Raw genomic sequence first — 19,038 nt, forward strand, 5'->3', positions numbered from 1 at the left:
TTCATAACAGCGAGTTGACTTAAAGTGAACGTTCAGAAAACTGGGGACACCTATACAGATCTGTTTCATTAGGACTTGACCCTTTAGTCACTGAACAGTTTCTCTTTCAGGTGCGGGTCAAGCAAGAGGATTTAAGGTAGACAGTAGGCATGTGAATGTTTATGTGGGGCAAGAAACAGTTGGCCTGATGACTTGGATTTAAAATTGAATTGTGCACACAACAAAAGTGATTTCAATGAATCAATAAATTTGATACACACGTCTATCTTTCTACTGAACCTAGTGAATGGATAAAATGGTCTTTAAAATTGGAAGGCAAATTAAAGTAGTTTTCTAAATAAGAATAATTAAAGCATTTGTCTGAAGTAGCTTTCCCATCTGTTGGGTTACATCATTTAAAATTACAGGCAGTCCCCGAGTTATGAAAGTCCGACTTACGGACAATAAGTACTTACGGATCGAGGAAGGAGAACGCTGTCCACCATTTTAAGTCGGATCGCGACACCGCGTCGGCCATTTTAAGTCGTTGCTGTTGACGCTGTGTTGAGTGTCTAACTTTGTATTTGGCTTAAATTTCTCTTAGTAAGATCCACCCTGACCCTCTCCCCCCCCATTCCGGTAGGCTGGTGGCACAGTCAGATCAGCACCGGGCTAGAGAACGGAGGTTCACGAGTTCGATTTAGTGACAGATCGCTCCCGTACCAGGTTGATGTCGATCCAGTGACTCCCATACCATCCGTGCCAGGTTGATGTCGAGCTCTCAACTCGACCTTGTAAAAAAAAAAAGAATCACTGCCACCTCCAGTTTAAATTCCTATGCAGAATAGCGTGGAGGATCAAATACCTAAACCCAGCACACCCCTCACTTGTCCCATTTAACCTGTCTCAGCGCGGTGCAGTTTAGCACCCGGGGAATTCCGTGCTGTGGTCCTTAAGACCTGGCGGACCTCAGGAGCCGGCGCAGGTCGGGACCCGCCATCTGCAGTGTTTATGTTCCATTGACGGGAAGCGATCATTGGAAAAGTGTTAGGCTACAGTCGGTCAACGATCGGAACAACTTTAAAGGATAACGGATAAAGTGAGAATAATGGAGCATGTGAAAGGCCCTGCCCCGATGAAAGCTACAATTAGTACTAAGCAACGCAGTGGTTTAGTTATTGGAATGCGTACGTTTCTTAAGTGTTTTATATGCATAGAAAGGTAAAATATATACTAACATGAGGAAATCTGCAGATGCTGAAAATTTAAACAACACATACAAAATACTGGTGGAACACAGCAGGCCAGGCAGCATCTATAAGGAGAAGCAGAGTCGACGTTTCGGGTCGAGACCCTTTGTCAGGAATGTATACTACAAACCCCATTTCCAGAAAAGTTGGGATATTTTCCGAAATGCAATAAAAACAAAAAATCTGTGATATGTTAATTCACGTGAACCTTTATTTAACTGACAAAAAGTACAAAGAAAAGATTGTCAATAGTTTTATTGAGCAACTTAATTGTATTTTGTAAATATACACAATTTTAGAATTTGATGGCTGCAACACACTCAGCAAAAGTTGGGACAGAGTTAAGATTGAAAAGTGCACAGAATATTCAAGTAACACCGGTTTGGAAGACTCTGTGGCGACCCACTTTCTGCGCAGGCGAACCGGCTCACAAATAGCCAGCGCACGGGGGAAGACTTTGGTAATGCAACTCTGATGTCATTTCCGCCCGGAGAGGGCGGGCTCTAGGGATTAAATGCCCGCGCCGCGAAGTTTGAATAAATTAATCTCCAAACGACTTACTGATTGCGTGTCGTTATTTCAGCGCTGTGTGTAGCACATTGCTACATTGGTGACCCCGACGGTCCAAATGGGATTTGGACCAAAGATGACCGATTCTTCATCTGTTCACACAGTTTTGCTAAAACTGCTGACTTTCTGGATGCTGCGACCATGCGTGTGGTTTAGCCAAGCAGAAGCCCAGTTCCAGATTCGGCAGATATCCTCTGATTTCACGCGTTACTACCACGTGGTGAGCGCCCTTGACCAGGAGACGGCCGCCCAGGTTGCAGATTTCATACAGTCGCCCCCGGAAGAAGGCAAATATGAAGCATTCGAAGTGCTGCTCATTGGGACCTTTGGCCTCTCACGGCGTGAGCGCGGTGCCCGCCTGCTTCACCTGGACGGATTGGGAGACAGGCTGCCGTCAGCATTGATGAACGAGATGCTGTCCCTGGCTGACGGACACAAGCCCTGCCTCATGTTCGAGCAAGCATTCCTAGAGCAACTGCCCGAGGGCATACATCTGCTGCTGGCCGACGCAGATTTCAGCGACCCCCGGAAGGTGGTGGCCTGGGCAGACGTGCTGTGGAAAGCCAAGAGGGAGAGTGTGGCATCCGTCGGTCAGATTACCAGGCCACGCGCCCAACAGCGGACCAGACCAGGCCCGACAGTGGGGCGCACACAACACAGAGGCAGGAGTGAGGAGGCCAGTGAACAGTGGTGTTTCTACCACCAGCGGTGGGGCACAAAAGCCCGCCGTTGTCGCCCGCCCTGCAAGGGCCAGGGCCAGCTGCCGCGAATAACTATGGCGGCTGGCCACCAGGACAGCCTCGTGTACGTCTGGGACAAACAGTCGGGACGCCGCTTCTTGGTCGACACCGGAGCGGAGATCAGCGTCTTGCCCCCGACGGGGTACGACACCCGCAACAGGAAGCCAGGACCCACCCTGAGGGCCACAAACGGCAGCACGTTACGGACCTACGGCACCTGCACAGTGCAGCTGCAGTTCGGCGCCAGCCGGTTCATGTGGGACTTCACACTGGCCGCGGTGGCCCAACCACTCCTAGGGGCAGACTTCTTGCGAGCTCACAGCCTGCTGGTCGACTTGCAAGGGAAAAGACTGGTACATGCCGAGACTTTCCAGACGTTCTCCCTGGGTGAAGCCAAGTTGCCGGCCCCACACCTGGACTCCATCACGCTGTCAGACAACAAATTCACCAGAATCCTGGCGGATTTTCTATCGATTCTGGCACCGCAGTTCACGGCAGCCATGCCCAGACACTGGGTACAGCACCACATTCTGACCCAGGGACCACCCCTCCACGCCCGCACACGAAGGCTCCCCCCCGGAAAGCTCCGCCTGGCGAAGGAGGAGTTCAAGAGAATGGAGGAATTAGGGATTGTACGGAGGTCGGACAGCCCATGGGCCTCCCCCCTGCACATGGTGCCCAAAGCAGCCGGGAGTTGGAGACCATGCGGCGACTACCACAGACTGAACGAGGCTACCACTCCAGACCGCTACCCCGTGCCGCACATACAGGACTTTGCAGCAAACCTGCACGGGGCAAGAATCTTTTCCAAAGTAGACCTCGTCCGGGGATACCATCAAATCCCGGTGCACCCTGAAGACATCCCCAAAACAGCACTCATCACCCCGTTCGGCCTGTTCGAGTTCCTCCGAATGCCGTTTGGCCTGAAGAATGCTGCACAGACGTTCCAGCGGCTAATGGACGTGGTGGGACGCGACCTGGACTTTGCGTTCATCTATTTGGATGACATCCTTTTAGCCAGCAGTTGTCGGCAGGAGCATCTGTCCCACCTCCGCCAGCTCTACACCCACCTGAGTGATTTCGGCCTCACGATCAACCCGGCCAAATGCCAGTTCGGTCTCGATACCATCGATTTCCTGGTCCACAGGATTACCAAAGACGGGGCAACACCTCTGCCCACCAAGGTAGACGCGATCCGCCACTTTGCCCGGCCCAACACGGTCAAAGGCCTGCAGGAGTTCGTTGGTATGGTGAACTTCTACCACCGTTTCCTCCCCTCAGCAGCCCGTATCATGCGCCCTTTGTACACCCTGATGTCGGGTAAAGGCAAGGACATTACTTGGGACGAGGAGGCAGCGGCCGCTTTTGTTAAAGCCAAGGTAGCCTTGGCAGATGCCGCGATGCTGATGCACCCCAGAACGGACGTTCCGACTGCCCTCACGGTGGACGCATCCGACACAGCAGTCGGTGGGGTGCTGGAGCAACTCATCGAGGGGCGCTGGCAACCCCTGGCGTTCTTCAGCAAGCACCTACGACCACCCGAACTCAAGTACAGTGCTTTCGACCGGGAGCTGTTGGCACTGTATCTGGCAATCCGGCATTTCAGGTACTTCTTGGAAGGCAGGCTGTTCACCGCGTTCACGGACCACAAACCGTTGACCTTCGCGTTCACGAAGGTGTCCGATCCCTGGTCGGCTTGCCAGCAGCGACATCTGTCCTACATCTCCGAGTACACGACGGACATCCAGCATGTCTCGGAAAAGGACAACGTCGTGGCGGACGCATACTCCAGACCAGCTGTCCAGGCCCTGTCCCTGGGGGCGGACTATGCAGCACTGGCGGAGGCACAGCAGGCAGACGACGAGATGCCCAGCTATGGGACCGCAGTCTCGGGTTTGCAGCTGCAGGACTTTCTTGTAGGCCCAGGTGATAGGACCCTCCTGTGCGAAGTGGCTACCGGCCAACATCGTCCCGGCAGCCTGGAGGCGGCGAGTTTTCAACTGCATACACGGTTTGGCGCACCCATCTATCAGGACAACCGTCCGGCTGGTCTCCAGCAAGTTCACGTGGCACGGGCTTCGCAAGCAGGTCAGTGAATGGGCCAGAACACGCACGCAGTGCCAAACAGCCAAGGTGCAGCGGCACACTAAAGCCCCACCGCAGCAGTTCAAACCCACCCACTGGAGGTTCGACCACATTCATGTGGATATCATGGGCCCCCTACCAGTGTCCCGAGGAGCGCAGTACCTCCTAACTATGGTAGACCGGTTCACGAAGTGGCCAGAGGCAGTCCCGCTTACTGACACATCTGCCGATTCCTGCGCCCGAGCACTGATCGCAACCTGGGTAGCACGCTTTGGGGTACCGGCCCACATTACCTCCGACAAAGGTGCCCAGTTCACCTCCAGCCTGTGGTCGGCTGTGGCCAGCCTGTTGGGAACGCAGCTACACCACACAACTGCCTACCACCCACAGTCAAACGGACTGGTGGAACGCTTACACCGTCACCTGAAGTCGGCTCTCTTGGCCCGCCTAAGAGGACCTAACTGGGTGGACGAGCTTCCTTGGGTCCTGCTTGGAATTCGCACAGCGCCCAAAGAGGATCTGCATGCCTCGTCGGCCGCGATGGTGTACGGCGCGCCCCTGGCCGTCCCAGGAGAGTTCATACCAGCCCCAAGGGGGCAAGAGGAAGAACCCGCAGCAGTCCTGGACAGGCTATGCAAAAGGCTCGGCAACCTGGCCCCCGTACCAACTTCACAGCACGGACAGACCCTGACCCATGTACCCAAAGACCTGTAGAATTGTAAGTTTGTGTTTGTACGAAGGGGCGAACACCGGGCACCGCTACAGCGGCCGTATGAGGGGCCATTCAAGGTGATCAACAACAACGGGTCCACGTACATTCTGGACATTTGGGGGAGAGGGGAGTTTTTCACGGTGGACCGACTCAAACCAGCCCATGTGTACTTGGCGCAGCTGGTCGAAGTTCAGGCACCGCGGCGCAGAGGCTGATACAGACTGTGGACATTGGGGGGGTGTATCGCCGGTTCTGAGGGGGGGGGGTTATGTGGCGACCCACTTTCTGCGCAGGCGAACCGGCTCACAAATAGCCAGCGCGCGGTGGGAGACTTTGGTAATTTCTCTGACGTCATTTCTGCCTGGAGAGGGCGGGCGCTAGGGATTAAATGCCAGCGCTGCGAAGTTTGAATAAACTAGTCTCCAAACGACTTACTGACTGCGTGTCGTTATTTCAGCACTGTGTGTAGCACATCGCTACAACTCCACATTAAGCAGGCTAATTGGTAGCAGGTGAGGTATCATGACTGGGTATAAAAGTAGCGTCCATCAAAGGCTCAGTCTTTGCAAGCAAGGATGGGTCATGGCTCACCCCTTTGTGCCAAAATTCGTGAGAGAATTGTTAGTTCAAAAAACATTTCTCAATGCAAGATTGCAGAGAATTTAGGTCTTTCAACATCTACAGTACATAATATTGTGAAAAGATTCAGAGAATTCAGAGACATCTCAGTGTGTAGAGGGCAAGGTCGGAAACCACTGTTGAATGTGCGTGATCTTCAAGCCCTCAGACGGCACTGCCTAAGAAACCTTCATGCTACTGTGACAATTATAGCCACCTGGGCTTGGGAGTACTTTGGAAAACCATTGTCACTTAACACAGTCCGTCGCTGCATCCAGAAATGCAACTTGAAACTGTATTACGCAAGGAAGAAGCCATACATCAACTCTATGCAGAAATGCCAGCTAGTTCTCTGGGCCCGAGCTCATCTCAGATGGACCGAAAGACTGTGGAACTGTGTGCTGTGGTCAGATGAGTCCACATTTCAGTTAGTTTTCGGAAAAAACAGGCGTCGAGTTCTCCGTGTCAAAGGTGAAAACGACCATCCTGATTGTTATCAGCGAATGGTGTTAAAGCCAGCATCTGTGATGGTATGGGGGTGCATCAGTGCCCACGGCATGGGTGAGTTGCATGTATGTGAAGGTACCATTGACTCTGAGGCGTATATTAGGATTTTAGAGAGACGTATGTTGCCATCAAGGCGACGTCTCTTCCCGGGACGTCCATGCTTATTTCAGCAGGACAATGCCAGACCACATTCTGCACGGGCTACAACAGCGTGGCTTTGTAGACACAGAGTGTGTTTGCTTGACTGGCCTGCTGCCAGTCCAGATCTATCTCCTATTGAAAATGTATGGTGCATCATGAAGAGGAGAATCAGACAATGGAGACCACGGACTGTTGAGCAGCTGAAGTCTTACATCAAGCAAGAATGGACAAAATTTCCAATTGCAAATCTACAATTAGTATCCTCAGTACTTTTGTCAGTTAAATAAAGGTTCACGTGAATTAACATATCACAGATTTTTGTTTTTATTGCATTTTGGAAAATATCCCAACTTTTCTGGAAATGTGGTTTATATATACTAAGACAAACCTTTGACTAACTGACGCTAAATAATACCGGATGTACTTGTTCCGACTTGCGTACAAATCCGACTTAAAGACGGACTCAGGAACGGAACTTGTACGTAACCCGGGGACTGCCTGTACTGCAGTGACAGTAATTGGTATTTTTGTAAATTTAGAATATGCATTGTCTGCTTGCACGGTTTTATGGATGTTTGTATTGCTTTTCACAAATACCACAAAGTAAATGTGACCAACCTTGCTGTTCAAAGCACAGTGGAATTGATTTGGGAATTGACTTTTTCCTATTGACAAGTGCATCCACATCTAGATGTACTTGATCAGTTTACACAGCTACAATCTTACTAAGTATGGTTCCTATTCCGATTGGGAATATTTTATTATTTGCAGTTGGAACACCATGACAAAATGTTGCTAAGGACATTCCCCGCTAATCAATAAATTGTTATTATTACTTGGGCCATAAGACATAGGAGCAGAATTAGGAATTTGGCCCATCAAACCTGCCCTGCCATTCCATTATTTATCTGCCTTCTCTCTGTAACCTTTCATGTCCTGATTGAACAACAACCTGAAATACCCAGTGAACTGGCCTGCACAGCTGTCTCTGGCAATACATTCCACATATTAACCACCCTCTGGTTAAAGATTTTTCCTTATCTCTGTTCTAAATGGATATCCCCCAATTCTGAACTTTTTTTTGCCTTCAGGACTTAGACTTGCAGAATATGAACTATCCTTTCCAAGTCCACTCTGTTCAGGGCTTTCAGCATTTGATAGGTTTCAATGAGTTCCCCTCACATTCTTCTAAACTCCAGTGAGTACAGGCTTAGAGCTGTCAAAAGCTCCTCATACATTAACCCTATCATTCCTGGGACCATTCTTGTGAACCTCTGCAATGACAGCATATCTTTGCTTGGTTAAGGAACAAGTGTAGTCTGACCAGTGTGTTACAAAGCATCAGAATTAAATCCACGCTTCTGTATTCTACTCTTCTTGAAATAGATGCTAACATTGCATTTGCCTTCCTTACCACCAACTCGACCTGCAAGTTAACCTTTTAGAGAATTCTGCATGAGGACTCCCTTTGAACCTCTGATTTCTGAATTTTCTCTCCATTTACAAAATAGTCTGCACTTTCATACACTTTGGCAAAAGACAGACTTTATTGATCCCGTGGGAAATTGAGTTTTGTTACAGCCGCACCAACCAAGAATAGTGAAGAAATATAGCAATATAAAACCATAAGTAATTAAATAATAAGTTAATCATGCCAAGTGGAAATAAGTCCAGGACCAATCTATTGGCACAGGGTGTCTGACACTCTGAGGGAGGAGTTGTAAAGTTTGATGGCCACAGGTAGGAATGAATTCTTATGACGCTCGGTGTTACATCTCGGTGGAATGAGTCTCTGGCTGAATGTACTCCTGTGCCTAACCAGTACATTATGGAGTGGATGGGAGTCATTGTCCATAATGGCATGCAACTTGGACAGCATCCTCTTTTCAGACACCACCATCAGAGAGTCCAGTTCCACCCCCACAACGTCACTGGCCTTATGAATGAGTTTGTTGATTCTGTTGGTGTCTGCTACCCTCAGCCTGCTGCCCCAGCACACAACAGCAAACATGATAGCACTGGCCACCACAGCCTTGTAGAACATCCTCAGCATCATCCGGCAGATGTTAAAGGACCTCAGTCTCCTCAGGAAATAGAGACGGCTCTGACCCTTCTTGTAGACAGCCTCAGTGTTCTTTGACCAGTCCAGTTTATTGTCCATTCGTATCCCCAGGTACTTGTAATCCTCCACCATGTCCACACTGACCCCTTGGATGGAAAAGGGGTCACCGGTGCCTTAGCCCTCCACAGGTCCTCCACCAGCTCCTTAGTCTTTTTCACATTAAGCTGCAGATGATTCTGCTCACACCATGTGACAAAGTTTCCCACTTGGAATAACTGTGCACATCCATCTATTTTCCATCTGCCACTTCTTTGTCCATTCCCTCAATCTAAGTCCTGCAGAGATCCTGCTTCTTTAACCACCACTGCCCCTCCACCAATCTTTGTATCATTTTGTAAAGTTGGCCACAAAACCATCAATTTCACCATCCAAATCATTGATAAGGTGAAAAGAAGCCTCCTTTATTCTCACTCTTTGCCTCCTGCCAGTCAGCCAATCTTCTATCCATGGTTGAACCTTACATGTTCAATTGCACTATTTCCCTGGCTCTTGTTAGCAGCCTCGTGCAGCAACTTGCCTTCTGAAAGTCTAAATAAACAACATCCACTGATACTCTTTTGACTTTCCTGCATTTTATTTCCTTAAAGAATTCCAACAGATTTGTCAGGCAAGATTTCCTCTTGAGAAAACCATGCTAACTTTGACTTATTTTATTGTGTGCTTCCAAGTACCCCAACACTTCATCCTTAATAACAGACTCAACCATTGAAGCCAGGCAAACTTGTCTATATTTTCCTTTCTTCTGCCTCCCTCCCTTTTTAAAGAATGGTGTGACACTTTTCAATTTGCCAGACCTCTGGAACCATTCCAGAATCCAGTGATTCTTGAAAGGTCTTTACTAATGCCTCCACAATCTCTTCAGCTACCTCATTCAGAAACTAGATGACCTACAAGCTCTACAATTTCCAATCTCCTTAGTAATAGTAACTGCACTCACTTCTGCCCTGACACTGTCGCATTTCTAGCACTCTGCTAGTGTCTTCCATAGTGAAGACTGATGCAAAATATTTATGAAGTTCAACCGTTACTTCATTGTGTCCCATTACAACCTTTCCAGTGGTTTCAATTTACATTTATTATTAAAATATGTAAATGGTATACTGTACAACCCTGAGATTCTTCCTCCCACTGGCAGCTATGAAATAAACACATTAAACCAGTTTAAAGAGAACATCGAACACTCAAAGCACGAAAGATCAGGTAGGATTCTCCCTTAAGGAAACCATGTTGATTTTGTCCTATCTTGTCCTGTGTCACCAAGTACTCCATAACCTCACCCTTAACAATTGACTCCAATATTTTCCCAAGCACCAAGGTCAGGATAACTGGTCTATAATTTCCTTTCTGCTGCCTTCCTCCTTCCTTAGAGTGGAGTGACATTTGTAATTTTCCAGTCCTTTGTCACCCTGCCCGTATCCAAGACATCCCTGATGCTGGAACCTGGGAGGCAACATTCCATTTAGGTGTCCTTTCAGGTCCACAGAATCTGCTTTCTTCTCTAACTATGGAATTCTTTTATCACTATTGCACTCTTTCTCTCCCTTCCCCCCCCCCCCCCCTTCCCTCTGAGCCACAGAGACAGGCTCAATGAGATCTGACTTAGTTATAAATAGTTTTAGTACATTTTTACCAGCCTTAAAAGTTGAATTTATTTAAGAATGTGTAGATTTTGATAAATTCAATTTTGTATATTAATATAATTGTTTTTATATTACAGCTGAATATCCACATTATATTTGAAAGGGATCAGAAATTTGAACAGAGATTGAATTTATGGGGTGTAAGTACAGATATTAAAAAATAATTTTCAGATTCTTTTTCAATCTTTTTATTAATATCAACATAAGATTAGTACATAGGTAATGGGATTACAAACTTACAAAATTAAAATGAACATAAAAGGATACACAAGCAAATAAGTACATTATAGTTAAGTCTTCCCAAATCATGAATGATACAAATGTCATATAAACGAAACAAAAAAAACTAAGTAATTCATGTTGGGGAAAAAACAGAAAAGAGAAAAAGAAAAAAGATAATAATACCCTAAGAAAAACTAAACTAACAAACTAACCACTAACTATTAAGAAAAAAAAGGGAAGAAGAAAAAAAAATGGGCTGTTTATAGTATCTTAAAAAAAATTACAAAATCATCAGTGTCCCCAACTCCGATCCTCTCAACATATATATAATCAAAACCGGAAAAACAAATAGGATTGGAAAAAATATTGGAAAGACATTTTCGATATTATTTCCACGGTATTGAACATTGATTTACAACCTCATCCTATTACTGCAATCTTTGGTTTACCAATGATGGGGTCAATCCATTTATCTTCTTCTGCTTGTCGGATGATTGCATTTCTTACATTAATGGCTAGAACATCTATTTTGTTGAATTGGAAAGAAATTAATCCCCCTACTGTATTTCATTGGTTTTCTCAAACTATATTATGTCTAAATTGGGAGAAAATTAGAAGTGTCGTATATGACCCTTCTATTAAATTTGAAAAGATTTGGAGGCCATTTATTCAATATTCCAATTTTCAGATTCTACCTGCACCAACTTTATGAAATACCTCATTTTTATGTAATTAATTTGGAGTTGATGCTACTGTAGTTTCCCTCTCAAAGAATTGAGGATTAGTGTATTGAGGATTGAGCAAAATTGGATTTTGATTTTCTGCTCATTGATTAAACATGGAGTGGTTGCTATAATATTTAATTCCTGGAATTTTGTAGTTTAAATTGTCATCTGCGTCGTTCTGCAATTGATAAATTAAAGCATTTGCATTTTTAAGTTTTGATTTTGAAGCATCATAAGTTAATAATTAGTCAATGTTTTCTCTCATTCTGATGTGATTACCTGCATTGAAGAATCCTAGGTATAATTTTATCCCTTGAGAGGGTTACGTGCAGGAATTGGGATTTCAAGAATTTGTATTTGTAGAGGGTCATAAACTTTGCTCATATTAGACACGGTCTAATTGAACTGAGGCTTTTACCTGTCATGCAGAGCACAAATAGGGGTAAAAACAAAAGAGAAATCATATTTTGCTCAAGTAGAGTTCCTTTCTTATAAAGTTACGGTAAGGGTTAGTGAGTTCCTGTTTGTTCTTATGTTCCAGACCCAACAAAAACAATTGCACAGTCTAGACCCATGTGTTTTTAAAGACAGGGTGATCACAATGAAATTCACTGAGAGTGCATTTTAATCTGTAGGTGAATTGTAAACTATATGGGGGTGAAGAGAACATTTGTGAATTTAGAACAAGGTATTACCTACCACCAATTGAAGGTAGAGATGAAGTACATTTTTGTTTTATAGTGAAGAGTAAGTACAGAGGGCTCAGAAGTTTTAGTTTCTGCTTCATCCTGTCTTGATTTACTGCATTCCTGGGTCCTGAATACAATTTATATTTTTCTGTTTCTCTCTATGGTTTCTCCAAGCTGATTTTTGATCATTAGTTCATGTCATTTTCATTTCTACTAAATCTTTTCTTGGCCTTCGTGTATCTTCTCTCTTTCAAAACACCACTGCTGTTCTTCGATGTAATACTCACATTCCCCTCAAATCTGTATATTTTCTGTAGTTTTGTGCTTCAATCATTCCATTCATCAATTACATCAGGGGATCCCAACATTTTTTATTGGATCAATACCATTCAGCAAGGGGTCTGTGGACCCCAGGTTGGAAACTCCTGGTTTAAGCCTTACAAAATTAGAAATGTTTACTTTTTTTTGGCCCAGCTGGATTAGACCATCTCATTTTCTGAATACAGTTGGATAAATGTAATGGAATTATTTTTCTGCATACTATTTGACTGTTGCTGTATCTACCAAAGATTCAACTTAAGCCCTCTACTTTTTTTTAAATAGTGCACTACAATTGGTTACTTAAATGTGCATATGTATACTGGAAGGACACTTGTGATTCTGTATTATTTTCCTTCACCTGTCTGCAATTTGTTTTTGCATGCTTGTCTAGCATTTCCAATCAGAATGAACTTTGCTATCTTCTATTGAATATTGGTTATCTGAAGCTGTCATCTGTAGCCTAGACTACAAACTCATTTCTGGCTCCATCTTTCCTGGCCATTCTTGGTTTGAAGCTTTTTCTCACAGCCTCAATTAATTCTTTATTAAAGTTGTTTCAGCTTTCATTTCTTGTTAACAACTGGAGTTTTTTTAAAGTGAGCATATTAATTTATAATTTGCACTTCTTGTTAGGTGCTTATTTGACAATATATTGGAATTCTTTTCAATTTGTTTTCTATTGTAATGAAACATTTTTTTTCTTTCTGCACTTCTATACGTAAAAGGTTATTGATGTTAGTAAGAGTCAAATGAGCATGACACCTGCGAAGGTTGAAATTACTATGAAGAAAGCTGAGCCTGTATTATGGTCTCGACTTGAACTACCTGCGCCTGAGCCTCAGAAGGAAGTCCAGCCACAGGGATCAAGTGATGAAGAAGATTGAATGAAACAAAGAGCAATAGAGGATTGTGAAATGGTGACATGGACAATAAGGAGTAGAGAACTTATTGTTGAAGTTGGTTTATTATGATATACTTATGTTATGTTCCATTTTGGAAATAGTTTTTTCACTGATTGCTTGCCTTATATTTGGGTGCACTCTGTAGAGAGAGACTTATGAACATATTACATCTTGCTCTAGATTTAAACTGCAAAGATGTGCATTGTTTAACCTGTGTAACTCAATTATGCAGCACATATCATGGCCAAATCTATAGCAGCATCTTCAATGACTGAAATTAATATAATGGAAAATGATTGTTAATGCTCACCTATCAGATGATGTTTTACATAGCCTTGTTGAATTACATTTACTCCCCTGCTGAAATGAAATAATCTACTGAATTTTTCTCAGTAAACTGGAAATAAAAAACTAGGGGTAATAATTACTAGTTTTTATTGGCAATCTAGGAGAAGGGATTGATGTAAAAGAAATCAACACTTAGTTCCATGAAGGTTTTTAAAAAAACATAATTCTGGAAAACTTAGGACACGTGAAGAATAGCAGCTAACATTTCAGATCCAGGCCTCTTCATTAGACAGAATGAAACAAGTTAATCAAAGATGGTGGAGAGCAAAGAATGGAACAAAAGTAATTTTTTAATATATAATAGGCAGTTATGGTGAACCTCTGCTTTAATGTATGGTACAGTTGAATAGTTTAACTTTACAAACATTATGACAGAAATGGCCAGTTCTTGTTCAAATAGCAAGTTATCTAAAATTGTTGAACTTAGTCCTGCAGGGTAGGTACTAGGAATTGAATGGCCTTTTTTTTTTAAATTGCTTTTACCAGTCCAACAACTTGCCAGCTTCTCAATCTGAATAGCTGCACCAGAATTCTAAAACTGTTGTTTAATTAAATTTGGGAAGAACTGGGAGAAATCAACTCTTCACATTCTCTGCCTCCTCCATCTCTGCTCACTTTCTGCTTACCTACCTGTTAAGATCGAGGCCAAAGCCCTTTGCTACTCCTGGTGCATGCACAAAACTTACGTTTTCCCTCCTTTTGTCCCACATCACCTGTACACAGTATTGCATTTGTCCATGGACCATAAATACGGTCGTCCCTCGGTATCCATGGGGGATTGGTTCCAAGATCCCCTGCGGATGCTCAGGTCCCTATATAAAATGGCGTAGTATTTGCATTTAACCTATGCACTTCCTCCCGTATACTTTAAATCATCTCTAGATTACTTATAATACCTAATACAATGTAAATGCTATGTAAATAGTTGTCAGACTATTGTTCAGGGAATAATGACAAGAAAAAAAGTGTCTGTACATGTTCAGTACAGACTCAACCATTGTAGCTCTTCTGAGAACACTGATGCTGATTCTCCCGTGATCTTTAAGTTCTTGAGGCTGTAGTGCATTACCTGGCTAGCCAGCCATCCCTTACTAGCCTTAAGCTCCTTCCTCGCTCACAACACAAGTAGTGAATGAATGAGTTGTGAGGCGAACAATGCTCAAACGACGAGTGCTGGAGAAAGACTGAGGATCTGTGAAATGGCGGGAGGCTACAGCAGGGTATGCCTACACATCACTTCATTCATGTGGATTCAGCGTAGTGCTCAGCACATGGCAAATTCAAGTTTTGTTTTTTGGAACTTTCTGGAATTTTTTATTGAATATTTTCGATCCATGGATGCGGAGGGCCGACTGTATCTTAACTTTGACTCGTCATCTAGTTCTATCCTTTGTCCCCATTCCATCATAATATTAAATATTGTATTTCCATTGGTGTAATGAAAACAGCCCAACTTTTTGCATATTACCTGCATTCCCTTATACTGCAGAGTAGTTCAGTAAGCACTATAATTTTTAATGTTAATTTGAAACTAAAGGACATACTTCAGATTTCTTTCAATCATGTATTAATTCCTGTGTATCCTTTAGAAATTCAGCTTCAATAAAACTCAAATGTTAATAAAAAAAAATTCTCCATTATATTAGCAAATGATTGATGTTGTTCTGACATCAATCAATTCCTTCAGGCATTTCAGCCTTGGCAACCAACTAGGAAAACAAACAATTCAGGAGAAACAATGCAAACATAAACAAATTATTAATCTAAGATGATGTAAGCACTACACCAGATTGAAAAGGTCAAGGTGCCAAGGCTGGAGGTGAGGGACAGGCCTGTTCAGTTTGCTCCTCTGTGAAGTCATCACTGCGCTATATTGAGACAAACTTTGATTTGTTTTTTTTTTCATTCTCTGCACATTGGATGTTTAACAGTCTCTTTTTAATGGGTTCTATTGGATCTCTTTGTTTTGTGGCTCCCTGTAAGGAGACAAACATCAAGCTTGTGGTTCTAGAAAGTCTGTGACTTTTAGACTTTTCTCTATTTCTGCATAAATATGACCCAAAATGTGATCAGGTCTTCATGCAAGTCCTAAAACTAGATAAACAATCTAATTAAATAAATAAAAACATCTATACAGTCAGCCCTCCTTATCCACGGGGGATTGGTTCTGAGACCCCCACCGTGGATACCAAAAAACGAGGATGTCCAAGTTCCTTTATTTAACATGTCTCAGTGCGGTAGACAATAGGACCCGGCGGTGCTGCTCTGAATCCGCAGTGTTTCTTTTCACGAAAATAACCACGATCACGATTGAAAATAAGGTGGAAGTAATAAAGCGATCAGAAAGAGGTGAAATGCCATCGGTCATTGGAAAAGTATTAGGCTACAGTTGGTCAACGATCGGAACAATTTTAATGGAGCATGTGAAAGGCTCTGCCCCGATGAAAGCTACAATTATTACTAATCAACACAGTGGCTTAATTATTGAAATACGTATGTTTAAGTGTTTTATATGCATAGAAAGGTAAAATATGTACTATATACTAAGAGAAACGTTTGACTAACTGACGCTAAATAATACTGGATATACCTGTTCCGACTTAAAGACGGACTCTGGAATGGAACTCATTCATAACCTGGGGACTGCCTGTACTTTTAAGTAATTTCTAGATTACTTATAATACCTAATACAATGTAAATAGTTATTACACTATTGTTTAGGGAATAATGACAAGAAAAAATAGTCTGTACATGCTCAAACAACGAGTGCTGGAGAGAGAACTTATGGGTTTTCCGGATCCAAGGTTGGTTGAATCCGCGGAAAAGAAGGGCTGACTGTGCTTTTTATTTATTGAGAAAAATGATCCAATATTACAAGTATTTGTGGGAAAAAGTATGTGAAGCTTTGCCTTCAGTAACTGGTGTGACCCCCTTGTACAGCAATAACTTAAACCAATTTAACGTTTCTGGTAACTACTGATCAGTCTTGCAGCTTGAAGGAATTTCAGGCCATTCCTCCTTACAAAACTGCTTCAACTGTGGGATGTTGGTGGATTTCCTTGCATGAACTTTGTGCTTCAAGTACTTCAATATTTCTGTAGGATTAAGGTCAGGGCTTTGAGTCAGCTAGTCTGTGAAATTTCTTCTGCTTTAACTATTCTTTGGTAGACTAATGTGTTTAGGATCATTGTCTTGCTGCATGACCTACTTTCTCTTGAGCTTCAGTTCACAGACAGATACCCTGACATTTTCCTGTAGAATTTGCTGGTGCAATTTAGAATTCAAAGTTCCATCAATGATAGCAAGCCGTTCTGGTCCTGAGGCAGCAAAGCAGGCCCAAACCATGACACTGCCACCAGCATGTTTCACAGATGGGATGAGGTTCTTATACTGAAATGCAGTGTTTGCTTTTCACCAAACATAACACTTCTCATTTAAGCCAAAAACTTCTATTCTGGACTCGTCTGTCCACAGGACATTCTTCCAATAGCTTTCTGGCTTATCCATGTGGTCATTAGCGAACTTTAGACGGGCAACAAGGTTCTTGGAGAATGGCTTTCTCTTTGCAATCAATCCTTTCATACACATCATTGTTGTTCAATGTTTGCATGATGGTAAGGTCATGAACAGTGACATTAGCCAATGCAAGAGAGGCCTGTAGCTCCTTAGGTGTTACTGTGGGGTTCTTTGGGACTATCTGGAATATTACTTGCTCTTGGAGTGATTTTTGTTGGCCAACCACTCCCTGGGAAAGAAACAAAGGTGTTGAATTTCTTCCATTTGTACACCATCTGCCTGACTGGATTGGTGGAGCCCAAACTTTAGAAATTTGATTTGGACCCTTTTCCAGCCTGGTGAGCATAAGCAACTTTTTTTTTCTGAGCCCCTCATAAATCTCCTTTGATCAAGGCATGGCACAGTTTTAAAAACCTGTATGGTCAATATCAGGCTTTGATAGTGAGTACCCTGGTTTATGTTCTTTAAATAGGGCAGGGCCTCCCACACTCACACCTGATTGTTATCCCATTGATTGAAACATGGGTCTTTAATTTCCCCTTTAAATGAACTGATATCCTAAAGGTTCACACACTTTTTCCAACAAACTCATAATATTGGATGATTTTTTTTAACAAATGAAGTATAATTTTTTTTGTGTTATTTATTTAATTTGGTTCTCTATCTAGTTTTGGGACTTGCACGAAGACCAGATCACATTTTAGGTCCTATATATGCAGAAATAGAGAAAATTCTAAAGTGTTCACAAACTTTCTAGCACCACCATACATTCTTTGATAATAAATGCACTTTGAACTTCAAAACAAACATATCATTACTGAAACATGCATTAATGGTAAGTGTAATGCCCTGGTTCATCTCTTTACTGTTATGCTGTAGGTACTTCGTTTAGCAACTCTGTAAGAGCAGTCTGTTGGTTTGGGTTATTGTTGAAGATTAGGGATGATGTGGAATATGGGCCATCCAATTAGCAGGTAGGTGGTTTTCTTGGTAAAGGACAGTAAGGTTGGTTTTGGGCTTTTGTTCGAGCGCAGATGAAGAGAGAAGATGCTGGGAAGAACCAGTTGTAGCATACGATTCAGTGGGAGACCCGATTGTTCAAGATGGATTGCCAGCGATGTTTGTGTGTGCTTTCACGTTGACCGAGGGTCCGGTGTCTGAGTGACAGAAAAGTTCAATATGAACTCCAATTTGTGCATATTTGACTGTTTCATTAGAATGGGCCATTTCCTATTTTGTTATTCTTTACTAAACCTTCAGTTAAGATTCATAAATATAGTTCCTTTAATCGTATGCAGTGTGCTGTGTTATTTCATGGCATTAATTTGTAACAGGGTAGCGAATGACACAACATCCACACAAACTGGGGTTTGGGGTGGGATCGCGTGTGCCTCAGTCTCACGGGTTTGACAGGGTTGAAGGTTGTCTTCCCTAGACTTGTGCAGCCAAGGAAACCAGGGTGTTTCATTGTGGGGGTATCGTCCGGGATAGATTTTGCTGAATGCCGCGTGATTGCCCTGAGCATTGATCCAGTGGGTTGTGTGTTTGTCTGCGTAAACTATTGTTTGGTAAAGTGATTATGAAACAAGGTTAAGGATGCTGCAGGGCTGGAGCGGAGGTTTGATAAAAGGGCAGGCAAAGACTTTGTTCTAGTTCAGTCTAGCACTGATGTAATAGCAGTAGAACTGCCAGGTACTATCGGGGCTCCGGGAGATGGGGGACGTGGGCTATATATTCTTTCTGGAAGGAGGGGAGCGAAGGCAAGCGTGCCGAATCGTAAGCTGAGTCTCCCTTAGCTGGGGGTAGAGACTTCAAAGACAGATTGCTCTCATTTCTGTGGAGTGAGAAGAAAGGAGTGGTCTGATTTGAAATGTCTAATGAGTACTCCAGCGAGGGCTGAGCACTCTGAGTTGGTAGCGGCCCTTATCGCCCTGATGAATACCGTAAATTC

General features: G+C 43.5%; 1 protein-coding gene across 2 annotated transcripts in view; it reads left to right on the forward strand.

Annotated features, from left to right (window-relative positions):
• The window catches only part of LOC140726671 (cysteine and histidine-rich domain-containing protein 1-like), a 53,962-nt gene extending 38,761 nt beyond the window's left edge, over window positions 1–15,201 (forward strand). The window contains exons 10-11 of one of the 2 annotated variants that reach the window (XM_073043349.1): window positions 10,442–10,504; window positions 13,047–15,201. In XM_073043349.1, coding sequence (XP_072899450.1) covers window positions 10,442–10,504; window positions 13,047–13,205 — 222 coding nt within the window. In that variant the 3' untranslated portion in view covers window positions 13,206–15,201. The remainder of the gene's footprint in view (window positions 1–10,441; window positions 10,505–13,046) is intronic. The other variant, XM_073043351.1, reaches the window with a different exon arrangement.
• Window positions 15,202–19,038: the final 3,837 nt, after the last annotated feature.

The sequence above is a fragment of the Hemitrygon akajei genome, chromosome 4, assembly GCF_048418815.1.
Source record: "Hemitrygon akajei chromosome 4, sHemAka1.3, whole genome shotgun sequence".
Lineage (NCBI taxonomy): Eukaryota > Metazoa > Chordata > Chondrichthyes > Myliobatiformes > Dasyatidae > Hemitrygon > Hemitrygon akajei.